At 39.0% G+C, this 24,054-nt stretch overlaps 1 protein-coding gene across 2 annotated transcripts in view; it reads right to left on the bottom strand.

The window, feature by feature from the left end:
* Nucleotides 1-24,054, bottom strand: part of UNC5D (unc-5 netrin receptor D) — a 168,446-nt gene that overhangs the window by 86,257 nt on the left and 58,135 nt on the right. For both annotated transcript variants that reach the window (XM_055696359.1, XM_055696358.1), the window contains exon 2: nucleotides 2,986-3,204. In XM_055696359.1, coding sequence (XP_055552334.1) covers nucleotides 2,986-3,204 — 219 coding nt within the window. The remainder of the gene's footprint in view (nucleotides 1-2,985; nucleotides 3,205-24,054) is intronic.

Genomic DNA, 24,054 nt, shown 5'->3' on the forward strand with positions numbered 1-24,054 from the left:
AGACAAGAAAACTCTAGCTAGTCTTAGCAGGTCTGATCCTCTGGTGAAACTGAAAAGTTGAAATATTTGCAGACTAATTCTGGGGTGCATGCTGCAACGTTCAGGCAAGAACAATAAATCTGAAGGAAATTAATCAAACCATAATTATTATATTTTTATCACAGTAGCATCTACTAGCTCAGGCTCTCACTTTATGAAGCAGAGTACTCAGAGAGCGCCAAGCTCCTGCTCTGCCACGTTTACAGAATAAACAGAAAAGGCAGGCTACGGATCACTATCTTTTCTGCAACTCAGGAAATAAGGCAGGAGAGGATGAAATAACTTGGTCTCTAACTGACCGACTGCGGCAGTGCAGAGATGGGAACCTGCGCCCATCGCAGCTGCAGCACGTGTTTTCTTGCCTGCACTGATTTTCTGCTCAAACAGCAGCAAACCCACAACAGCAGAGACTTCAGCGCTAACTCTTTGAGCCCACCTGGACCCCCTGCATTCTCAGGCAGCCAACACGTGCTGCAGCCTGCAACTGCAAAGCTTAGAAAGCCACAAAAATCCTTCCTCTCTGGCTGCTCCTCCTCTTCAAATTAACAGTGACTCCTGTGTTACTCATAAGATTTTTATTTCTGTCCTATAAAAACAAAATCATGCAAAATTGGATTCCATGTTCATCACACTGACAAAACACACCCGTTGTCTACCAACAGCTGTCCTTCCTGTCCTTTTCTGTGTACACAACACAGTGCTGTAGGTAAAATCCATCAGAACAGCGTGCCTTCAAGTGCCATTGCCAAGTACTTCTTGCATATGCCTGGCTAAGAGCTTGCTGGCAGGGATTTATAGAGATGCTAAGATAACATTTCTTGTATTCAGCACTAAATTCCCTCTTGTTTGGGTTTCTTGTTGCTGTTTTTCACCACTTTTCTACACATCTCAGGATTTTAGTCCCATAACAAAGAGTGGAAGGATAGAAAAGGACAGACCCATTTTAATTTAGTGTAGCTGCCCTTCAGTGAGCACGCCAGAATCGCACCCTGAACCAGAGGCACCATTCCTGGCATAAATTCTAGTGCAGTTATTCACAGATGGAGCCCACGCAGTACGCAGAACGCTCTGCATGCTTGGTAACAGACATATTTATGCCCCAGATTTGACTCCAGAAATGAGGGCACTGCCAGGATGCACATTAATTCTAAAAAACCCCAATAGTCTGCTATTTACTGAAGGCTAAGAAAGAGTTCCAAAATAATTTATGGGTACGGATACACCATGGTGAGAGAATATCCATGTCTGTCCTTCAACATTACACTGTATATAGCCTTTACTTACATTTTTGTGTCCTGAGGACCATTTTGGCAGGTTTTGGAATACACACACACTGCACTATCTGGACCGCACTTGTGTTTCGAGAACAATACTTTTAGGTTTAGCTCTGTCCCTGGGCTAAATTCAGATCTGCAACATTTATATTCCAGATCTCACTTGCTAAGCCTGTGCCTCCATGTCCCAAACCTCAATGTACCTGGTGTTATTTAAAAAAAACCCACCTAATGTTACTTTATCTTTTTTTTTTCCTGTTATTAATCCAAGGCTTAGAAAACATAATTGCAGTATTCACAAGACAGTTTTTCATTAACCATATGGAAGAAAAACATTTAGGGACGACATTTCTTCTACATTGATTCAGCAGTGCCTTTAGAAGTAAAGGTTATGCCTATTAAATTATTTTCGAAAAGGTAACTGTAAAAATTAAAATTCATCCAGATTAGCATTTACAAAAAGCCTTTAGTATGAAGTTTCTTCAGAATGTGTCACTTAAAGAATGCCAAACACCACTTTAGGAGACTAACTTCTTTTTAAATGGCATTTTTTTCCTCTAAAAAGGAAATTCTTGTATTGATAGAGAGGATGTTATACATACACTGCTATTTCCAAGACATGGAGTTGCCTAGCAATCCTGGAATTTAAGGAGGAGAGAAAAGCAATAACAAAACAGAATTGTGAAATTACAGGACGGTGCAGCATTAAATTGGTTCGCAATACTTACCAAGATGCTTCTAAATGAGAAAAGATATAGGGTGTGCTGGGAGCATGATAAAATCTGTTGATCATTTTCAACTTTCCCCCTTCTCATTCTCCTCTTTTAACTACACACTTTCACAGAATGGATCTCTCCTACCTACCAAATAGCTATCATGCTTGGGGGTGAAGGCAAATTTCAACCACCACATTGGTGATTCTTCATGGTTCATCCTGACAGAAATTTCATAAAAGCATATGTTCCCTGGTTTCTAGTTCCCACTTTAAATTACACCATTGAAATACAGAGAACTACCTTCCCCTCCACAACTGTTATTTTCTTTCAGAAAGCTCACTGTCTGCGGTTAGTGTTCCATCAGGCCCTACATCTCCCCTTGGAAAAGTTGTTGGTGCATATCCAGTTTGTTACAGTCCCTGTGTAACACCTCTGACATCTACAGTCATTGTAATTCCCTTTGCTCTCCCCATTTACACTACGCTGCTTCTGCCAGGATCTGTATTCCCCCTCTCTGCCTGTCACCTCTGTCCTTTTCTTACCCCCCTCCATCCACTGCTTTCCCTTTTGCATTTTGGCAAACTGCTTCTCCCAGCTCTGCAGAGCCACGTCTACGTGGTACATCACAACCAGATGAGCTGGTTTTACAGACACACCAAGCCAACCAAAGCACGCTGCCACAGCTGCCCAGCAAGAGGCTTGTGCTGGTACACTGTGCCCTCCTGCCATGGCTTACTGGGTGCACTCAGGGCAGAGCGGACACTGGCGCGTGACCCTTGAACGGGAGCCAGCTCCTGCTCCTTTAGCTCTGTGCAACCCTGCAACCATCCGCTCAGTCGCATGACTCTCCCGCCTGTGCATCTCTGAACGCCATCTCCTGGTCTTTGCTCGGTTTTGTACACTGCTGACAGACACTGCCTTCAGATACATCTCCCGAAGGACAATTTAGCCCTTACCTGTAGTCTCATCCATGCTTTCCTCAGACACGTGCTCATTTTGATGGACCCATTCACCATTGCACTTGAAGAAAATCTGCATAGCTGGCATAGCTTTACAGCGTAAGACAATGGGGTTGCTTTTTATAATGTAGGCATCATCTGGTTCCTCCATAAAATGAGGCAGTGTTCCAGGAGCAGATGGGATAGACTCTGGAAGGGCTTCACTGTTATCATTTCCTGAAAGGGAAGGAAAGGAAAATACACATTTTTCATGTTGTTGCACCCTTTGTATCATCTCATGTAATTGATTAAACACCATTTTGGATTTTACTGTGAACTAATTTTACTAGAGAAACACCTGTAGAACTCAACAGCTGTCAGGATTGTGCTTTGCAAGGAACCTGACACACATACACACACAAAAATATCAACTAATTTAAGAGTAAGAACCATCAAGGAAATGGACAGAACAAAAGCAGTTTTCTGATGATTCTGAAGCATCATCGCTATTGTCGATTTTATAGATGGAGAACCGAGGCACAGAAAGATTACATGAGTCACCTGAGGTCACACAGATAGCCTGTGGAAGAAGGAGAAACTAAACCTTGCTCTCGAGTGACTGCCCAGTGCCTTAACTACCAAATCTTCCTTCCTTTCATGAAATTTAATTTCCTTCAGACAGTTGCTGCAGATTTAACTACAGAGAAATATATTGATACGAACAGCATTACTGTAGCACTCCAACACTGGAATAAGTAAACTGTGATTTCATACCCACTTAGAGGAAGTTTTCAATATGCTTTTACACTGTTCCCATTTACCGCAGCCCCTTTTAAGGTGATACAGAAGTGGAAAAGTGGTTTCTGTAGGGCCAGAAACTGCAAGACAGTGAGCGTTCTCAGCTTGTATCGCAGGCAGTAGGATCCAAGGGCATTTGTTCCGCAATGCATAACCCTAGGTGTCTTATTTTCTGAATTCCTGTGCTTAGACATGAATTTAGAAGCACTGGAGTACAAGATTTTCCTTTACTGCAGCTCTTCTAATTGAGTCAAATCCTAGCTGCTGCTCTCAGAACTGGGAAATTCCCATTGATTTTTAGCAATGCTGGGATTTATTTTAGTAGTTTTTTGAGAAAATTCAGAGAACAACAAAAAAATAAGTCAGAAGGGATCAGTGTATGAAGGAAGATTAGAAAGTACTGAATACACACAGCATAGTCAAATGATAACAGGAGGACATGGTCTATATGCAGATGAAAGGGATGCAGAGGAAGAGGAATAGCTGAGGGCAATATGTGTGATTTAACCAAAAATGATGAAAGATAAGTTGTGATGATATGAAGTAAGCCTAAGAACCTTCACAGGCCTAGTAGATTACGGAATAATGAAAACATACTTTGTCTGTATTAAAAACAGGTATCACTTAACACTCAGTATATCTGCATATGCAAATAAGGCGCTGTGTGTGTGCTGTGAAATCATTACGATTTTCAAATGAATTCAATGCTTTAAACTGCATTCATAGTGTATTTTATAAAATATTATCATAATTTTTAGTATTTTACTACTAAACATTTATGCCAACTTTCATCTTGTCAATCTTCAGTAATACTGTGTCCCTGCAGGCTTTATTAAGTCCATGCTTTATAGGAAATAACAAAAATGTCATTAGAAGACTTTGGAAAGTCTTGAAATCCCATGCTCCCATCAATGCTTTGAGTGCTTCACAAGGCAGCAACACGCTGGTATTGAGGAAGAACAGTGGACAATCGTTCAGGCAGAGAACTTAGAAGAACCCATTGATATTCCACCAAGTTTGCAATTCCGGGCAAGAAGCAAAGGACGAAATCCCAGCCCCAATGAAATTAAGGGCACAATTCTCCTTGCAAGTGGCATCCAGATTTAATGTTATGGCTTTACATTATTTTAAAGTGTTATTGATGAGAACCTGAAAACCACAGATTCTTCACCTCTTGTAGGATTGCCAAGCTGTTTTCCAGCTCACCTCACCAACAGATAAATTGAGGGAAGCACAAAATATTTTATGCTATCACCAGCAGAGCGGTTTTGGGCTGTGGAAGTGGCTTGCTCCTAAAAAAACATTTAACATACAGAGGTAAGTCAAGGTGCATCTTTCACTTAAGTGTAACTGGCAATACATTAACTGCCCTTGAAAATCAAGCCAACAAAGACCACAGTATACAAAAGGAGGAATGATTTTCTATAGCCTACCCCCAACAGGCTCACAGATAGTTATTACTGTATATTTGCATGCTGTACAAATGTAATTGCTTGAATTCCCTGTTGCACGACATTTTATAATCCAGATGAAATCAGTATTTGGCAGGAATTTACTTCACTGAGCACAAGTTTGTGCAGCTGTTAGCAGGGGTAAGCAAAGCAACTCGGTAGCCTGTCCTGCGTGAGGTCAGGCTGGAAGGCAACTCTGTGCCTGTAAGAAAATTCACAAAGGATTTGCATTCCCTGCTTGTTGTTTGTGGAGATACTGCTTTTCTCCATATGGCTACCTAATCAGACAGGGACTGCAAGGACACCCATTCAATGTGCTGCGATATTTGGGAGTTTTGCATCATAAATATTTAGTGTGATTTATGATACACAAGACTTACTTTATTGGCCCCTTTATCATGCTTAAAGGTAAGAGTCACGCAGCCATATTTCAGATACATTAAAATAAATACTCTTCTGCATTTAAATGTTGCACTCTAACCCTAATTAACATGCCATTTCTTGCCATGCACACTCTAACCCTAATTAAGATGCCATTTCTTGCCACGCACACTACCAAAATGTTTGATGACGAGACAAGCTGCAGTGTCTACAGCTCCCTGGGACTGGAACAGGTATGACCACACTCTGAACAACTGCTACTGTCTACTTAAGCCACAGCTAGAAGAGGGAATTCATCACTGAATTGAGAATGCATACTCATGTCCATTTTCAACAGTTTCCTGATGCCAAGAGTGAAGTTAGATTAAGAAATGAGATATTTTTTCCTTCACTTTCAAAGGCCACCCTTTTCTTTAGTCTTACTTTTTTTTCATCCATGCTGCATCTTCTACTAGCAAGGACTCCTTTCCAGCCTTGGAGTCTTTCCAGCTTTTATTTCAAAGCTATATGTTCTTACCAGTCTGTATAAGTGTGTCCTGCTAAAGAAATGACAGACCTGTACAGAACTTGTCTGCGAAGGCTCTCTTGAGTGCTTTACAAATCTTAAAAACCACAGAATAAACTAGAATACTTTGCTATAGCAGAAATGTATTTGTTTCACACACGACCATATCAAATGCATTTAAAAACAATGTTAAGTCTTACCTCTGAAACATTCCTGTTCAATGACCATAGTACAACAATTAGTAGAAAAAAAAAAAAAACCCCAAAACATTAGCCCTTGTACAAGCTATCCACCGTGAGATGCTTACGCAGTGGTGTTCTGCAATTACCTTAAATTGCTTTGGTGACAAACACTGGTAAGATGTACTTTCTCTTCTGGTATCACCTACCAGATCAACAGACTCCATACGTGCATGCAGGCATGACAGAGCTGAAAAACGTAAAATGTTCTTGTTCTAGGGGATACTTCTCTCATCCCACTATTCCACTAGTTGGTATGTTGCAGTAAACCTAGAACTCCTCCCCTCAGTACACTGAAGTTCATTCAGTCTTACTGCAGTATCAACAAAATTCAAATTTGCTACATCCTTCTTCCTGGATTTTTGCAAGTGTTGAAGGGCAACCTCTGACACACTGGTACCGCTCTGTGCTGACCATCACTTTTCTGAGCTGATGGGCCATTTCCTCAAGACCACAGGAAGAACTGGTCTCATGGCTTCAAACTGCACTGGCTAGCGTACTGCTCATCTTGATGCTACCGCAATCGGAGGTCATGCAGCAGACTTGTACAAGCTTCAGGGAAGGGTAAAATTATGTGAACAAAGAGACTAAAGAAAGGAGTATTTGGCCCAAAACATGTCATGGTCAAGTCCTAAGCAATCTGGCCACTGCCCTCGATAGCAAAGCAAGATCAGACTATTACGAGGCATTTCAGTTCTCTCTAAAAACAATCCAGAAGTACTTAGCTGAAACAGGAAGATTTATTGAGCCAGCCAAGTCTGTATGATGGAACTCGCCTCCCTCGCTGATCATGTGAACCGAATGCAGTGCATTGTTTCAGAGGCACACTTCTTGGAGATACACTACAGAATCTGAGCACTCCTGAATATAAAATAAAGAAGCCATATTTACATCTCTATGACTATACATGATTAAATATGTAAATCACAGGAGCTGTCACAGACCTTAATCACATCAGTGCCAATTAGATAAACTGTAGGAAGATAACATCTAGACTGATGTTCTGACATTCTAAGGACCAGATACTGCCCTAAGCAGATAGAAAAAAATCCCAGGGTCAAATCCTAAAAAATATTATTCAGAAGGCTATTACTGATGTTATATAAATATACACACGTTTCATGATAAATTGTATTTTAGCTGAGATAACTACAGTAGCTGCTGACCAAGGCAAAGCCTCTCCTAAGGTATACTTAATACTTGGAAACTTAATGCATCTCTCTTTTGTGCATCATGTTTTTTGTAGCCTAACTTGTATTCAAATTCATCTGAAAGCCTACTGGAACTTTGCAAGGATTCTGATTTCAGCTTATTAAGGTTTTCATTTATAACTGTCACTTTTCAAGATTCAGACCATTCATAGTTATAGAAAAATGGCTGGTTTAATTCAACAGTGAATGACAGAAGACCAAACCATCAAACAATCCTTGTATTTTTCATTCCTGGAAAATTACCTTTCAGGAAGTGCTTTGTGTTTTATGTTCCGCACACTAGTCCAATAGGGACTTTAAATCTTTTTATGACAATAATAGAAACAAAAAATAAAGGAGAAAAAAACCTTAGGAACAAACACTGGATTCTTCTATGAAATAAATATACTGCTGTTAGTTGTCAGATCACGTTAGAAAATCTTCATAGCAGCAGACCTGAAACCTCCAGTATTTCAAAACTGATCAGGCCATAATTTAGAAGTTAAAGTGAGATTTTAAAACAATGAGAAAATCCTGAGTTCAAAACTTTTTTTTTTCAAATTAAGAATTATTAAAAATAAGTAAGTAGCATTACTTTTTATATTTAAAGTCAGAAAACTTGCTGGAAATAAATGTGAATAATCCTTTTGCAACAATCACCCTCATAAGGCAACTGCATCCCTCAGTGCGACCCATCGTGGCAGATTCCATTATCACCACCATCACCATTCACATTATAGACCCCAGTACAAAGTGAAGTATTCTCTAACCCCGTTATCGCTCCACCTCCTTCCTCCCACCCTTGCAAGAAAGAACACAGAGTTGTCTTCGGGTTGGAAGCACAGATACAAAGACTTCTCCTAAGTTTCTAAACACAGGCCCTTTTAAAATTTGGTGGTACAAGAAAAACAAAGCTCTAGACAGAGTACCAAACCTGATTATTTTTCTACCTTAGCTTCCTCCCACTCTAATTAATCATTCCTAAGATCTGAGGATCCCTGCTTTCCCTTTCTGCCTGTGGGAATTTTTCTTTGGGTTTTTTTTTTTTCCTAATTTATGTAACTGCCCTGAAGACTATTTCCTTTATTAGCTGTGCCCACAAGGAGACAAAAGCCATTTTGACATAAAAGCATTCCCTCTGACTCCCTTGTCTTGTTCAAAAGTTTTTTGCCCTTTGCTTCCTTTTTCCAAGTCTGCTACATTTATAGATCTTGGCATTAGCATTTTATTTCTTTGTCAGTCTTTTGGATATTTTCTGCACTCCAAGGCTCACTCCCCTACAGACAATTCGTTAGGAAAAAAAAAAGCCTTTCCCCAGATGTAACATCCTAACCACTCCTTTTGCACAGGTCTGTCCACTAATTGAAAGACAGCTGGTGATAACCGAAGTTCTGGACACGCTTTCTGCCCTTTCCATGCATCTGATGCTGCTGATGCCTGTTGAACTCTGAACCACCTGCAGTCATCATTTTCTACAAAACTAAATAATGTCTTATTCTACACGTAAGCTCGTTTTCACAAGGAAGTCAGTAGATAAAAACCCTCATATTACAGAATACATAAATTCTTTATGCGTGGAATGGTTTCATAATGGATTTGGGGTCATTGTTTAGTCAGAAAAGCAACTTAGTGCGATTTGTCTGTGTTCTTTTAATCAGATGACCCTGTCCCATTGCAACAACGGGGGTTTTTTGGAAGTCACTCAGATATTGATGGAAATATGGGATTTTGTTGCCCACATAAAATCCTTTAATGCCTTTGTTATTTCCTCTAGTACGCGGATTTACTAAAGCCTGTAGGGACACATTTAGCAAAGATTGACAATACAGGAACAGTAAGAATGGTCAGTAATATAACAGGCACGCTGATGAGTTTCACTGCCTGAATTCTTTTAAACTCTATACATTGAAGGGGAATCCAATTACTACTTATTCAGCACTCCTGGTAAATGATACAGAACTGCTTAATTGGTATGACGGCCATAGAGCACCTACTGTACAGCCATTTCCATTTGCTGCCGAATCTGTATCAATATATGACAGATCTGTGGCCAGGCAAAGGGGCAACAACTGACGTTCTGTTCCAGACCCTGCAATCTCAGAGCTGGTGTCTCCTCAGTGCTTCCTGCTTTTTCTACTTCAGTATATTCCCCAAAGATATAATCTTTAAACGTAAGAGGAGTGCCTTAATTTTTTAAAAATGTTTTTAACTGCATTCCTGTTTTTTCTGGCTACTGTATAGCACAACGCCAGATCTAGTTTTATTAATGCATATGTCTGCATGCACCTCCAGTGCCTGCATCAATGCACAGATTTCTATATATATTATCTATGTACTGTGATCACTACTATGCTGATACTACATTTGTGGTACACATTATATGCCTCTTTCAATGCACTCCATTTTATCTGTGCAACCTGACACATAAGGGCACACAAATGCAAAACTACCATGCAAATTGGTTCTCCCCTTCTCCAAAGATACATACTTTACAGCAAATTCCAGAAAAACTTCGTAAGACTAGGAAAGGGAAAGAACAAAATATTTAATTCACTGCATTGGGGATTAGGATAAATAATCTTTCATATTCTAAGAATATTTGATATTCAGTTATGTCCTGTGCTGCATGAAGTTATATGTAATATGCTGAGGAAGAAAAATGTCCTATAGCTGTTTGGTGAGCACGTGTGAATGATGCAAAACTATGGCATCCAGTGAGGAAATTCTTGAAAACTGTTAACTACATATGGCAAAAGCTAAAAAACTTTCTTCCTCCTGCTCCTCAACATTTAAGAAGACCACAGTCAGTGTGGGAAGGCTATACTAGAGTCATCTCTTTTACCAGCATGTGATCCTGTTGAGGGACTCACTCATGAGACACAGACTAAAATTTTCAAAATTGTTCCAGTAACTCGGCCTTCAAAGTAATTTCTGTTACCAAAGGAACTACCAAGACTTTATCCTTGATGCCTTTAAATATTTATAAATAAATCTCAGCCACTGGTGACTCTCATCATACATGTCAGAAATAGTCCTCATGCGTTCCTAGTCCTGTTGGGAAAGACAGGCTGGAGCTGGGAATGAAGAATCCACACCATTACCTAAAACATAGTGGTTTTCACTAAACGCAAGCAGAAGACACAGTATGAATATGCTACAGCAAAACAATGAGTAAAGAAATCAGTACTGCTTATGTTCAGACACATTCAATACCCAGTGTTATTTTCCAGCAGATTCCACATGACAATGATTTGCTTAAATGAAGACTATTTAATTCAGTAAATAAATATATTAAAAGCAGCTTGGGAAGAATATTTTCAGAAAGAAAATGTGCTTATATACCTGTAAGTACACTATGCATTCACAAGTAAGAACTACAATGTGTGTAAACCTTTTCTCATTAAAAATTTTCCCACAATGCCTATAAAATTTCCATATAAGGTTTAATGGATTAATAAAATCTGGATTTAATTTAATCAGTAATTGATTCAGGGGACTCTATGGCATTAAATTTTACTGTCGGTATGATCTGATTAAGCATAGCTGTGTTCGCTTACATTTGTGCTACTATGAATTACGTCTACTTTGTTTTGGTACATGAACCACGTTATAAAAAACTGGACAGTTTTAGAAGGAAACGCCACTGTGTGTGAAAGGTATGGAAGCGAGAACCCTTCTTAGTGTGACTTCTGTGCCTAACCAAAGGTTATAAGATACCTGAAGCACCTCCAGGCATATGGAACAGGTAATTAGCACTGAAGCATGTACATATATCATAAATATATATTTAGGGTCATTTTTCTTCCCCCCCTGAGATGTTTGTTCACTTCTCAATTCAGTAGGGCCTGAAATCATAATTAGACAATATCCCATAAGTATAAGGTAATAATAAAGCATCAAAGTGGAAAAACATAAAGTGTCACTGATGTTTGAGCTGAAATGACTTTCTGATAGGAAAACAGAACAATGTCAGTGTAAGCCTGTAGAGACGATACACCAGTAACGCAAACCCGGCGCTGCTAACAGACATCTGCATCGACAACAATCTCCTCTGCAGGAAACACCACAATGCCAGTGGAAATGAATGTGATGTCGGTGAAAGCATCTGTCACCTATGCACTCCGCTTCACTGGTGCCTTGGCGCAGGGCGCAGCTGAGCAGGTGTGTACAGCACATGAAGGGAAATCTTCCAGAGGAAGACCTGGAGATTCAGTCTCATCCCGACTTTCCAGTGTAGGACAGTGCACTTAAGGAAACCTCCCACTACCATGTGGCAACTGCCCACCAGGGCTCCGCTGAAGAATAATGCTTAACGTACCAAACACAAAAATAATTACCGGCTATATGTGAGATACACATGACCTAAGAGTATTCTGGGTTTGCTGTGACACCGAGGCAGAGACAACTGGAGAATTGTCAAGCAGATGAACTTGCTTTGGAATAAAAAAAAAAACCTCTGCAAGCAGCAGACATCAAAATAACGTATATTTGCACTGGTTCTCTCTGTTTGTGTGTATTCTAACTGTAGCTTTTACAGTTGTGAAACACAAATAACCTAAAACCCAAAGAAATTAAAACCCAGGATCATCTTCCATGACCAACTCTGCTTTTTTGAAAAAAACCTGGCTAATAGCACAGTGAAGATTCTAAGCTGATAAAATCATATTACAGTTAAATTATTTCTACTCAGTTTCCAAAACGGACTGAACCTTGTGGCAAAACTCATGGCTTAAGTGTTAAGTACCTACCAAAAATGTTGTGAGGAAAACCCCTCTTTTTGATGATGTTTTTATACCCAGGAGCAAGGAAGACTATGAACAGTTTCAGAGCATTCTGCAAAGCAGAGAGAATTTGGAAATGCCTTTGAAATCAAATAATACAGCTGCCTTTTTTTTTTTTTTTTTAACTGGATATTCACTCTACCTTCCAAGGAGAGGGCATTTCTCCTGTTTCCCAGTTCACATGCAAGGTAGTTGCCACTTACCTTTTTAAATGGGTCTGAAACCTATCCCTGCTTGAAAAACTTGACCATGGCAGTGAAAACCCACATGCCTCCATAACTAAGTCAGGCACTTAAAAGGATGGGTGTTCCTCTGAACAAAAGGATTGCCTAAAAACACACTACTTTTTGTAAAAAGTAAAAAAACACATGATGACTTCTGTATTTCACATCTTACCAAAGCCTCCTAAATTTTCAACACATGTTGAAAGTCACAAGTGCTGTATATACATCTCAGCAAGCCAACTTTTGATATCAGTATATTAGTTTCATCAGACCCTCTTGCTTCCTATGGATATAAAGTATAAACTTCCAGCAGCTGTACCATAATCCTTCTCATCAAATATTTGGGCGACAGGTGGAAAATTGTTCTGCCAGCTGAGGAAGACAAAATCCATTCCTCCTGGCAATTTTCTGCAATGAAAACTCCAAAAAATGAATGTGCAATAAGTTGTGGAAATAAACCTAAAATATTATCACACAAAAGCAGTGTGCTCAGAATCTTTAGCTGCAAACTAACCCTGCTTATCTGAATTTTAAAGAATCTCATTTCTTCTTCTGTGTGCATAGGACTAGATATTAAGCTGGATGCTTCTACTTGAAACTATTAGTTACATACCTGGTGGATTTTTTTTTTTCTTTTTCATTTTGCTTTCCTTTGAAATGCACTGTGGCTTCTCTGATCATTAGGTGGGGTTTTGGGGTGGTTTTTTTGCATGCATCAAGGAAGTCTGACAACAGATCTGGGAAGCACATATTATCAGTTTCATTTTACAGAAGGGTAAGCAGTCAAGTCTGAAAATGAACTATGTGACTAAGAGCAAGCCATGAAAACAGGAAGCAAATGCCACAGAGCTGTTCCAGTACACAGTAAACCCATGCTAAGCTGCAGACACTATTCCCCTGTTACTTGGAAGGCTTCGGATGACACTGTCTCTAGCTTGTTAGCAGGAAAGAGGAGTGAAAGTCAATATATAATCATGGAAATAAGCTGTCGCAATAGGATTAAAAATCAAGACAACTGTGAAGTATACGATGCATAACTTTTAAGTGCCTGGTCCTCTATTCACTTCAACAGTCCTTTCCTACGTAACCAACTTCACCTCTACAAAGCCATGAAAGGTTAAATGCTTTTTCAAGAGTGATAAAACAGACATGCAAGAGAAAGGCACAGTGCACAAAAGACTACCCACAGACTCACAAGCAGCAAGTGGAACTATCTGGAGAATGACAGAATGACCTGCCACAGTAGTGAGCAACTGAGTGAGCCTGCTTTAATAATTCACTGCTCCTTGGCCAAAACCCCACGAGAGCTAACCATGTACACACTGCTTGCCCATTACAAGGCAAGGCAACGTGTTAGTCTGACCACTGATTCCTCTCACTGACAAGGAACACACACGGAGCCCCTTAACTGGAACTGAGCAGAAAAGCTGTACATCCTTCATACAGTCCGATTTCTAGTATTTCTCTGAACCAAACCCTTCCCCCCCTTCACCAAACAGCGGCAACAACATTACCATCCAAATGTCTCCTCACACAGAATCCATTGGAGAAAGACCCTATGAAGTCAACACAATTTTGCTGTGACTATTCTTTAAGAATACAAAGCATTACTCCTTTCATGAGCAGGACTTCTTCCATGGAAAGGATTTTTATGCTAATATATGTGAGGCCATTTTCTAAGTCCTCATTTATTCCATTTTCCTTACTTTTTAATATCTTATGAGCTTTAGCTAAGGGCTCTATACTTTTGGCAGAAAGCAAAATTTAGTTACATTTATTTATATAAAATGGAATAAAGTTTAAAAGCAGCACACCTTTATACACAAATTCTAGCCTCAATTCTCTGATTCTGTCAAACAACCCAAATAAAAAGTACTTCTGCAGCTGTACACAGGGCTACACTTCCAGGTGTTTAAGTGACTGTGACAAAGCTGATACCTACAATTGATCACATCACCTGCACTGATCAAAAGAATGAAAGCGGTCACCTTCCACCATCTCCACCGACTCTTAACACTGACCATAAACCACCAGCTCACTTCATACTGCCAGGTCCTGGCGGGTTTATCCAGCAGTTTTGGCAGAGAACCAAGGAAAGAATGGTACGTGGAGACCAGCTCCCATTCACACAGCTAGAGTGGGCCCTTTTTATAAAAAAAAAAAAAAAAAATGGAAAAGAAAAAAATAAAAGCAACACTTCAGCAGCACCGCCTTCCCTCTAGAATTTAATATTCGGCTGACATTGCTGTGCCCTCTCTTTAGCCATTTCACGAGAAACCTACAGTTCAATGAAATTCATAGAAGTAACTTTCCATAAACCACACTGTTAATGGGTTGCAGGAGGGTAGGGCATTTATTTTCACCAATGAAGATTAATACGTTCATAAAATATTAGTGGTCTTTCCTGTGCCAACAAAGATGAATGTGTTATCCTATTGTAATCGCTTATGTATTCTAAATCTATTTATATCTAAGTTATACATATTTATAAAAATGATATATTGCATTTATTAAATATTAAGTGGATTACAAACTTGAAGAATCTTTCATATATTCATACATTTATTTAACATCTAGATTTTTTCCTTAAGCAGTACACAAGCAATATAAATCTTTAAAGGAAAAAAGATTCTCCAGCATTCTAAATAGATGAATCTGTAACAGTCTTCCAGCACGCAATGTGTGAAGAGTATTAAGCTAGAAGAAAAAAAAAAAACAAACCACTACTTTAAAAATTCTATGAGAAAATATGTGGTAATATCAGACTCGTACATGTAAAGAGGATCAACTGGATGAGAACGACAATGTGTATCTGGCTAACAAACAGGACTGAAAAGACCAAAGCCTCAAAGGATTACTGAACGACCTCAAAACAACCCTGTAATTCTAGTACATATCAAACACCTACTATCACATGCCAGCTACACAGGGTTTGTCTTCAACGGCAATAGCATTAGTTATACAAATTTTAACAACGGTTCCCTGGAAATATGTCATATTTATCAGGTGGTTGTAGGGAGAGAGGGGGGAAGCTTTGCTATCCCACTGTGCAGCCGCGTATTTCCAGATGGTGTAGTAAGACCACCAGATGCGTCACCTTTGGGGCTGATCACCTTTGGGATCAACAAATTGCCTTGAAGATTCAGGCTTTGTTGTTGCCTAGGATACTTAGCCTGTTTAAGGTGACAAGAAATGAACTCTGAATAAATTAACCAGTATCATTTCACTAACTGATGTTCCATGTGCCTCAAAGGGCTGCCAGCTATAACGGTTGCCATTGAAAAGTCAAATATTTATTTACAGTTTCTACACTATGAGACAGGTCTTGCATGCAGCTGGAGACAGTCTCTACTACAATTTAGCACAGAAGCACAAGATAAAGCAGGCGATATAAAAGCGAGGGAAGGCTTCCCTGGAGTGCTCTACTCGGATTTTCTGTAGATTTAGAAGATAGCTCACATTTACATTGAAAGCTATACATGTAATTCTTCCGCACAGAAAGGCAAATAAACTGTCTTGCTAAAGTCTACATTTTAGGGTGTTTTAACCTAAGGACATTTTTAGAACTTTAATTTTTCAGTTTACATATTAAAAAGTACCTTTGAACTTCAAGTGTTTATGACCCAGAAAGGGAATGAATTAGAACCAAACTACAGCAAGGCTAAAATGCTCATTTTGATCTTCAACAACGAAAGAAAAATAGTGGACTTTTTCCACCTGTAAGAACATTAGGAAAAAAAAACCAACCAACGATTATTTTACTAATGATACTAAGAGTGCAGCAAATAAAATATGAAACTGCTTGGATTCCTTTCAAGAATAACAAATAATTCACCAACAGAAAGTGAATTACGTTAGGATAAAGTTAATGTGTTTATTAACGTAAAAGCCAAGGGGAAATGATCATAATGTAACTTATTTTTAAATATCACCAACTCATTTTTATTAGTACCCAGCAATCTGCAGAATGCATTTGAGCCCAAATCTAATCAGATACACGCTAACAACTCTAATCTGCTGCTCTCCTTCCACGTTCCCACCCCCCAAAGACTGAAATCAACTTTGAAATTATGAGGATGGGATTCTTCAGCTGCTAGTACTGCTTGAAAGACACTCCACCTTGATTGCTCTCCCTTGATCGGCAAGACTGTAATACTAATTTGGATCAGCTGCACTGCGATACACCAAAGAGAATAACTTCCATGGGCAAAATTAACCTGAAGTAAACTAAAAACGCCGATTTCTCTATAAGTGATGAGTGTAAACTAGGATTTCTCCCAAGTACAATTACTGACTTTACGTCTCCTCTTACTAAACCCTGGGCCAAAATACAGTACCTGCTGATGCAAGTACTTCTAGCTCAGCAACAAAGCAATAATAAATATAATGAATTCATACCCAATTCATACTTGCACCTGTGCTACAATGCTTTGCTACACCAGCATTTTATTTACTGAATGAGCCACAGAGCTCTTTCCTTCAACTTAATTCACAAATCAGTTGTTGTTATTAAAGCTAAAGGCTTTGATATGCCCAACTACCAATTCAACTGCTGGAGGAGATGCTGACTACAGAGCTATTCTCATTCTGCTTCAAACTGGACTACAGACAAATTGTTGTGTTGTTTGCAAGCAAGTGATAAGGCTGCTGTTCAACTGCTGATAATGTATTAAAAAAGAGGGGGCAAAAATAAACCACACATATGCCAAACTGTTCTTCTCTTAAAACTACTGCAGCATCAAAGCTGTTCTGCAGACAAATGTCAGTTTAATTTCTTTTGTAAATGTTTGAGGGGAAAAAAATCCCCACCTTTCTTCCTCCACCACCAATTGATAATGCATACAATTCTTGACAACAGATGTTGCACAACAAGCCACATCAAGTTTTTTTCTTGGCTGCCAGCACAGGAAAGCTAGGCAGTACTTGTTTAATGCTATGTTCATAATCTCAGCAGAGATCTTCCCAGCCTGTCCATTTAAACTCCTCAAAGCCCTGCATCCCTGTAAGAAAGGCAGGTATTGATGACCCATTATTCTCAAACACCGTGGGCACGCGAATGCATTGGAGCCAAGAACAGCGAGTAGCATACAACATCCTTTGAAACAGAAAGATCAGGGAATCCTGATTTGTCAAAAGACTGATGTTTGCATGAATAAAGTAGGATTTGTCTCGAGACAGTTTCTAAATATGCAAACATTAACAACTAGCCTTATTATTTCTAAACTCAGATAAAAATACTGTTCTTCTACAAAAATGTATGGAGATCCTACTTGAGATTTTCAAAGCGTTCTAGAATTGGATGTTTTCATAACTTAAGTTTCATATTAATAAATACTATCCTTTATCTTCTGTTCCTTTAAGAAAGAGCATAGAAACCTCAGGTTCTGTGCCGAATAAAAGTTAAAAAGCCAATTTCTTCCCTTGTAATTCGTATTTAGATAAAACCTGCAGTAATACTATGAGAAAAGCCTTGAAAATAGGTGAATTGGTTGAATATAAGTTGCTATGAAACCAGCTCAAACCTACTTAGTCAAAAGGCTCATTTTAGTACTTGTCGGCCCTAAGATTAGTTAAGCTTCACCAGTGTGGAGGCGATGCCTGATTTGGCATTAAAACCTGGCAAGATCATGGTTTGATCCCAAGTAACTCAAGGCAGCCATCCCATCCAAACCCATGTGGGTTATCACATATGTAGGAGCTGTGATAACTAGGGATAAGACAAGAGAGATCCTGAGCGGTATGCCTATAGTGATTTAGGCATACTGACCTCATTCTGTTCAGATACCACTCTTATACCTGCACGCACTACTACTAATATCAGCAAAAATATTGTTCCCACTTGAAAAGTTGGCATTTTTCATTTATTTTCTTCTTTTGCCTTGTACAGTAACCTTGCTGTGAATCAAGCAGCAAAATCAAATACCAGCCACTGTCACAAGGACACTACGGCATGGAAAAAAGTGGTATGGTGTTTAAATTGTTAACATCTGAATAGACAACAGCACAATTCCAAATACAAAAGGAACTTTCCCTCCCACACATTCCCTTTTTTAGGTATAGCCAGCTACCAAATACATGAGTAATGTGGAACAAAACGTTAATCACAGAGCTTCTTTGGGTTTATTTAAAGGTACTGTTTTATAAAGGTATAAAGTAAATTAAAACTGGGTCCTGACCTGAGAAGAAACAGATACAGTGACTTTTCTGCCAAGTAAAATACATAACAAGGAACAGAAGTAAGAGGAGGTTGTATTTCTTTCCTGGCACGTACAAACAGCTCTCTCCATCTCCTCCTTAGCTAACATAGCCTCATATAGTCCACTGTGTCCAAAGGTACGCTAATAATTTTAATTACATGCAGTTGTTATGTAATAATATATTATTACCATCTTTTGTTAAAATTCCTGCAGTTCTCACTGAATAAGCCAATCTGTTACTGTTAATTCCTTCCAGGAAAGTAAAAGAGGTTTTCTTTTCAGAAGTCATAACAAATTCCCTAAAACATAACAGTAAATACAGCATTTTCAGCGCACGGTGTTCACCAGCAAACATTCACCCTGTTATTTTACTAGTCATAATGCTATTAAATAACAAGTATGTTCCTACGACTGACAAATACAACTTCCAGAAGAAATGGATTAAAGAGAAAAAGATGATGCCCTAAATTAACTCATCTGCTACTGAAACTTCTAGGTTTCTCCTGATAAAGTAATGTTCCTTCCTACTGTGTTCACAGAAGACAGTATTGTGCCTGTGAAGAGATCTGGGTTCAGTTAATCTTAATTACTGAGGCAATGATATGGAAATGGTAATTTGAAAAAAAACACAAGCTAAGAGAGAAATACAGTTTTGTTTCTTCTAGCCTAAAGTGAGAAAACAAGCTCTTAAAAGATATGGCCTTTATTTTATTTTAATGCTGATAGCTTTTGAGACCACTGCAGCAATGCATGCATCAAAACACAATTTAGGTACACTCAGTATCCGAGAGTAAGACATCACAGTGTGATTCTCATCAACTGAGTCTTAAATCCCTAATGATCTAATTAAAGTTGGACTAAAGAATGCTGTAGTTATTTTTGCTTCTTGAGGTAACCCAACCTTTATAAGAAATTAGGTGTTAAAATACATCATCCTAACTATAATATACAGTGCACAATTTAGATAGGGTTTAGATGAGAAGAACACCAGATTTCCACATTCCTATAAAATACAGAATGGCAAATCATGTTAGCTGTATTTGCAAGCATTTCCATTTCTTGTTGCACTTTACACAAATTAAACAGAGAGATGAATTAGATTTAATGATGGATCCTGAGATTCTGAAATTTTATTTTATTTTGATTAGGGAAAAAGCTTTATCTGCAGCTAAGTAATACCAGTTTTGGAAGCAAACATTCACAATGCTTTTTTCTTACCAAAAAATGAGGTATTTTAAATACTATCCAGTTTATGAAGTATACAGTATCCCTCATAATGGGAAAGACCCAATTAACAGATGTTTTCTACATATGGAGAGACCTGAATTTTTTAGATCTTTCTGTAAATTCCAATCACAGCAACAAGTGATATTTCAAATATTCTAACATGTGCAGCAACTGAACATAACACGACAAAGGCGGGGTGGGTGCGTGGGAGTGGAGGGAAGCCAGCGCTACGGGCAATCTTAGCGCTTTCACTCTAATGGATAAGCCTGTACTGGCTATTAGTTTTATATCTAAATACTTTTTCAAGGTATCCCCCCTGCTTCAATTATTGTATGAAATAGACACACGAGTGGCTGCACCAGCTAAATGAACTAGACACAAAGATAGAAGCAGGACAAGGACATAGTACAATACACATCTTTTATAGTTTATTGGTATAGTGGCACTGCAGACTGGTCAGTTCTTCATTAACCCACCTGCCATGTACTGGTCAGCCTTCATCCAGAGCACTGCTACCCTTGGCTGTCACGTACATAACCCAATCTGTCTAGGTACTATAATTCAAATTCTGAAACAGCAGTTCAGATGAAAACCCAAAGGACAATCCAGAAACAACCACATTCACATATTCCTGTGCTCCCTCTCCAATTAAACGAATGAATTCACCAAGTCAGACATAACAGGGGAGGAAAGATAAGGCAACACAAGGAAAAAGAAACAACAGGAAAATTGCTCCAGAAGGAACACTGGACACAGTTACCATTAATGTTCCAAATCAGCACAAGTTATCTCCATCCAATTGTACTCCTGACACATGCTGCAAGTGAGAAATAATACAATACCTTCTCAAAACCAGATTGGCTTGCCATATCCACAGCTGCTGAAATACCTTTTCAGGAGCATCTGGCAGGTTCTTCTCAAGCCCCAGAGGAAATGGAACCCAATTAACGTGTGGTCTTTACTCTTAGTATTTCCTATTGACTATGCCAACTTAGTCTGGAGTTGAAAGCTTGGATCCATTACATCCTTCCTTCTGGCTCCTAAGTATCATGGAATCTCTTCTCTCAAGACAGACAGCATTTAAATTCACACGCTTCCTAACAAGTGGTAACCAATTAATAGGTTGAAAACTGAAGGCATTAAAAGCCAGGAGAATAGCTGTGCTTACTCACCTTAATATCACTATTTTCAAAGCATAATCTTAAATCAATCTGGGTTTTACTATTATTCTGCTGAAAATGTCCTGTAGCTTTATTGGCCAGCTTGATTAAGCCAATACATCTGCAGTGTCACAGCCTACAGTAAGCAGATGTGCTCTACAGATTCAAGATTTACTGCAAAGAGTATTTTCAACTTTAATACCTTAGTGAATTTCAAGGTATGACTCGGGCTATTTTCCCACCCAGTATAGCCTAAAATTTGCAATACATACTAGTAAAAGATCTAACCTCCACAGAACGTGTACTATCTATACACGTATATAATTAAATAAGAAAAAGCTTATAAAACACACCTTATAATGTATTGTACATAATAACAGTGGTCGTTTAAAAAAAACCAAACAAAAAACCCACCCCCAATAAACCAAAAAACAACCCACACACAGAAAAGATGAAAAAGATGCATTTATGAGAATACAATGCATTAGCATTGCCCTCCTTTTTAGATTTAATTGCTATCCTAACCTCCATGCAATTAAAATTGAAATAGTAAAACATTCTAGCACACTGTAATATTATACACATAGCCCTGTGAGGCATTTCAATTTATGTATGTTACTGTAGTTCTCATAAGCTGTTTTCTGCACTAGAACATGGTAAGATTTCTGTAGTGCCCTCCAGTTAATTGTTTGAACAAATAAATATTTTGCAATTCTACTTTAAGTCTTCTTACAATGAGGTATCTTTTCCTAAACCCTGGAAAAAATTAAGGTAAGATACCCTACCTGAAATGAGAGAGTAAATCCTTTCAGTTTTCTTGAGCGTGCCAATCTTAAAGATCCTTCAAACAGAAAACCTAAAAAACTCATTCCTCAACAGCCATAATGATCATGCAACACAGCCTAGAAATACCTGGCAGATCCCAAGGAAGCAGAGTTACTGGCGGATCGGTAACACAACCCTAGTGCGAACACCTCTGTCCTCAGCTCACACGATGCTCACCGCGCACCGCGTGGCTGCTCTGCTCGAAGCACCAGCCCCTGATGTACCTGGTTGGGAACGGAGAGCAAGCTTCCCTGCAAAGAGCTGTTCCTGTGGTCAACGGGATACACCTCGAAGGAATGCTTCCTACTGTGGGCCTTGACAGCGACTGGAACCATTTCACCTTTTTGACAGGCTAAAGCAAATTCAAATTCAGATAAGCTTGTACAGAAACCATCCCCTATCAGCAGAAAAGAACAATCTAAGGCGTTCCAGATCACAGCCATGGCAGATAGCTAGCTTAGCATCTCCTACGAAAATGAAATTTCTGTAATAACTTGGCACAGAATGATTTCTCATTCAGTTGCTTACTGATTTCTTAAATAATTTCTCCCCGCCACCCCCCCCCCCCCCCCCAGCTTACATTTCCTTTAGGGTGATTCAGAATCCAGGGGCGGTAACACTCCCGTGTGATTCCAGTGAGCCGTAACTAATTTGCCTCAGTTTCCTGTAACTTTTGCTACCTGGCAGCTACTGTCCTAATCATGAAGTTAAACTACCTCTGTATTCAGCTACCAGTGGCGGAAGAAAAAAAAGAGCCCCAAAACAAAACAAAAGAGAAAAAGAAAAGAAAAAAAAAATCCATTTGAAAATACTCTCTCGAGAACCTCCTACACTAAACGCCCCTACAGCTGACAGTTCTGTGCAGCACAAAGATTAATAATTTTCAAAACCTGACATTTTCCATCTGAATCGCATGCTACTTTGTGAAAAATCTTTTCTATATCCTGCTCCATGCTGCTTTTCAAAGAGAAGGGCATTTTAGGCTTTGACTGCTTTTGTCATGTTAAAGACCTAAAAAGATTTACAGCTGTTGGCTCTGCAGCAAGTTGCTCGTGCTGCAAACATGCACTTTTGGGTAATACTGGCAATCTCTATTTGAATAGATTATCCACTGATGATGTTCACTTGTACTGAAATCTTCAGACTGGCAGATACACACCTGAATTAATAAAACGCACCCACCTTTTTCCCCTTCTTCCACGCAAATGACTTCAGGCATTCACCAGCACTGCAGCTTACCCTTGGATGAATTTCATTGTTTTCAACTTTGTCTACCCATGTGGTTTCAAGCAATTTTACCAAATGCTGTGTGTTCTGATCTTATACAGTGCAGAATGCTTTACAAAGAAGCCTACGGCTGGCTGCTCTCTAATGCAAGCTCTGGACCCCAGACCATTTAGCGACATTACAAATTCCTGCATTTTGAGTAAGGAAGCATTTCGGAAAGTGCCAGGCCAGCATCCTGAGAGCATTTATCCTCTAAGCAAGACTGGAAGAAACTTTGAGGTGGGCTTTTTGGTTGATGTTTAAAGGAATATTTTTGCTTTTTCTTTTTTTTGGATTCCATGAAAGTAGAACCTCATCTGCTCTTACTCAGTTAACAACCTCTATTTCTTTACTGCATAGGAAAAGCCGCACTATGACCCAAAAAGGTTTTCTCACAGATAGAAGGCTCTCGGGAAAGAAGCCACAGAGCAGTGATTTTCCTTAAGTCTTGGTAAGGATTGTACTACTTCTTCTTGCAGAGGAGAATGCAGTCCCTTCGGATTCCAATTCACAGTTCAGTTTTTCTAAGCTGTATTACTTCTTGTCCAATAATACAAGACATCACATTCTTCTTCATAACTTACCCCAAAATTGCTCGTAATCTTTACACAGAACAAGCCAAATGAGTAAACAAAGCACCCATTGTACAGGGGTTTTCATGCCATTAGGAGCTGGACTATTTCAATTTTGAAGCGGAGGCTACCTGATGGCTTGAGAGGCAGTGTCATTATATGTAATGCAACCTACAAACTAAAGTACTGGACTAAATCAAGAACAGGTCAGAAATACAGACTCTGGTACTGAATGCTGTATAATTTATAATGCCCATGATAGGCCTGTATA

Source organism: Falco cherrug, chromosome 18, assembly GCF_023634085.1.
Source record: "Falco cherrug isolate bFalChe1 chromosome 18, bFalChe1.pri, whole genome shotgun sequence".
Classification (NCBI taxonomy): domain Eukaryota; kingdom Metazoa; phylum Chordata; class Aves; order Falconiformes; family Falconidae; genus Falco; species Falco cherrug.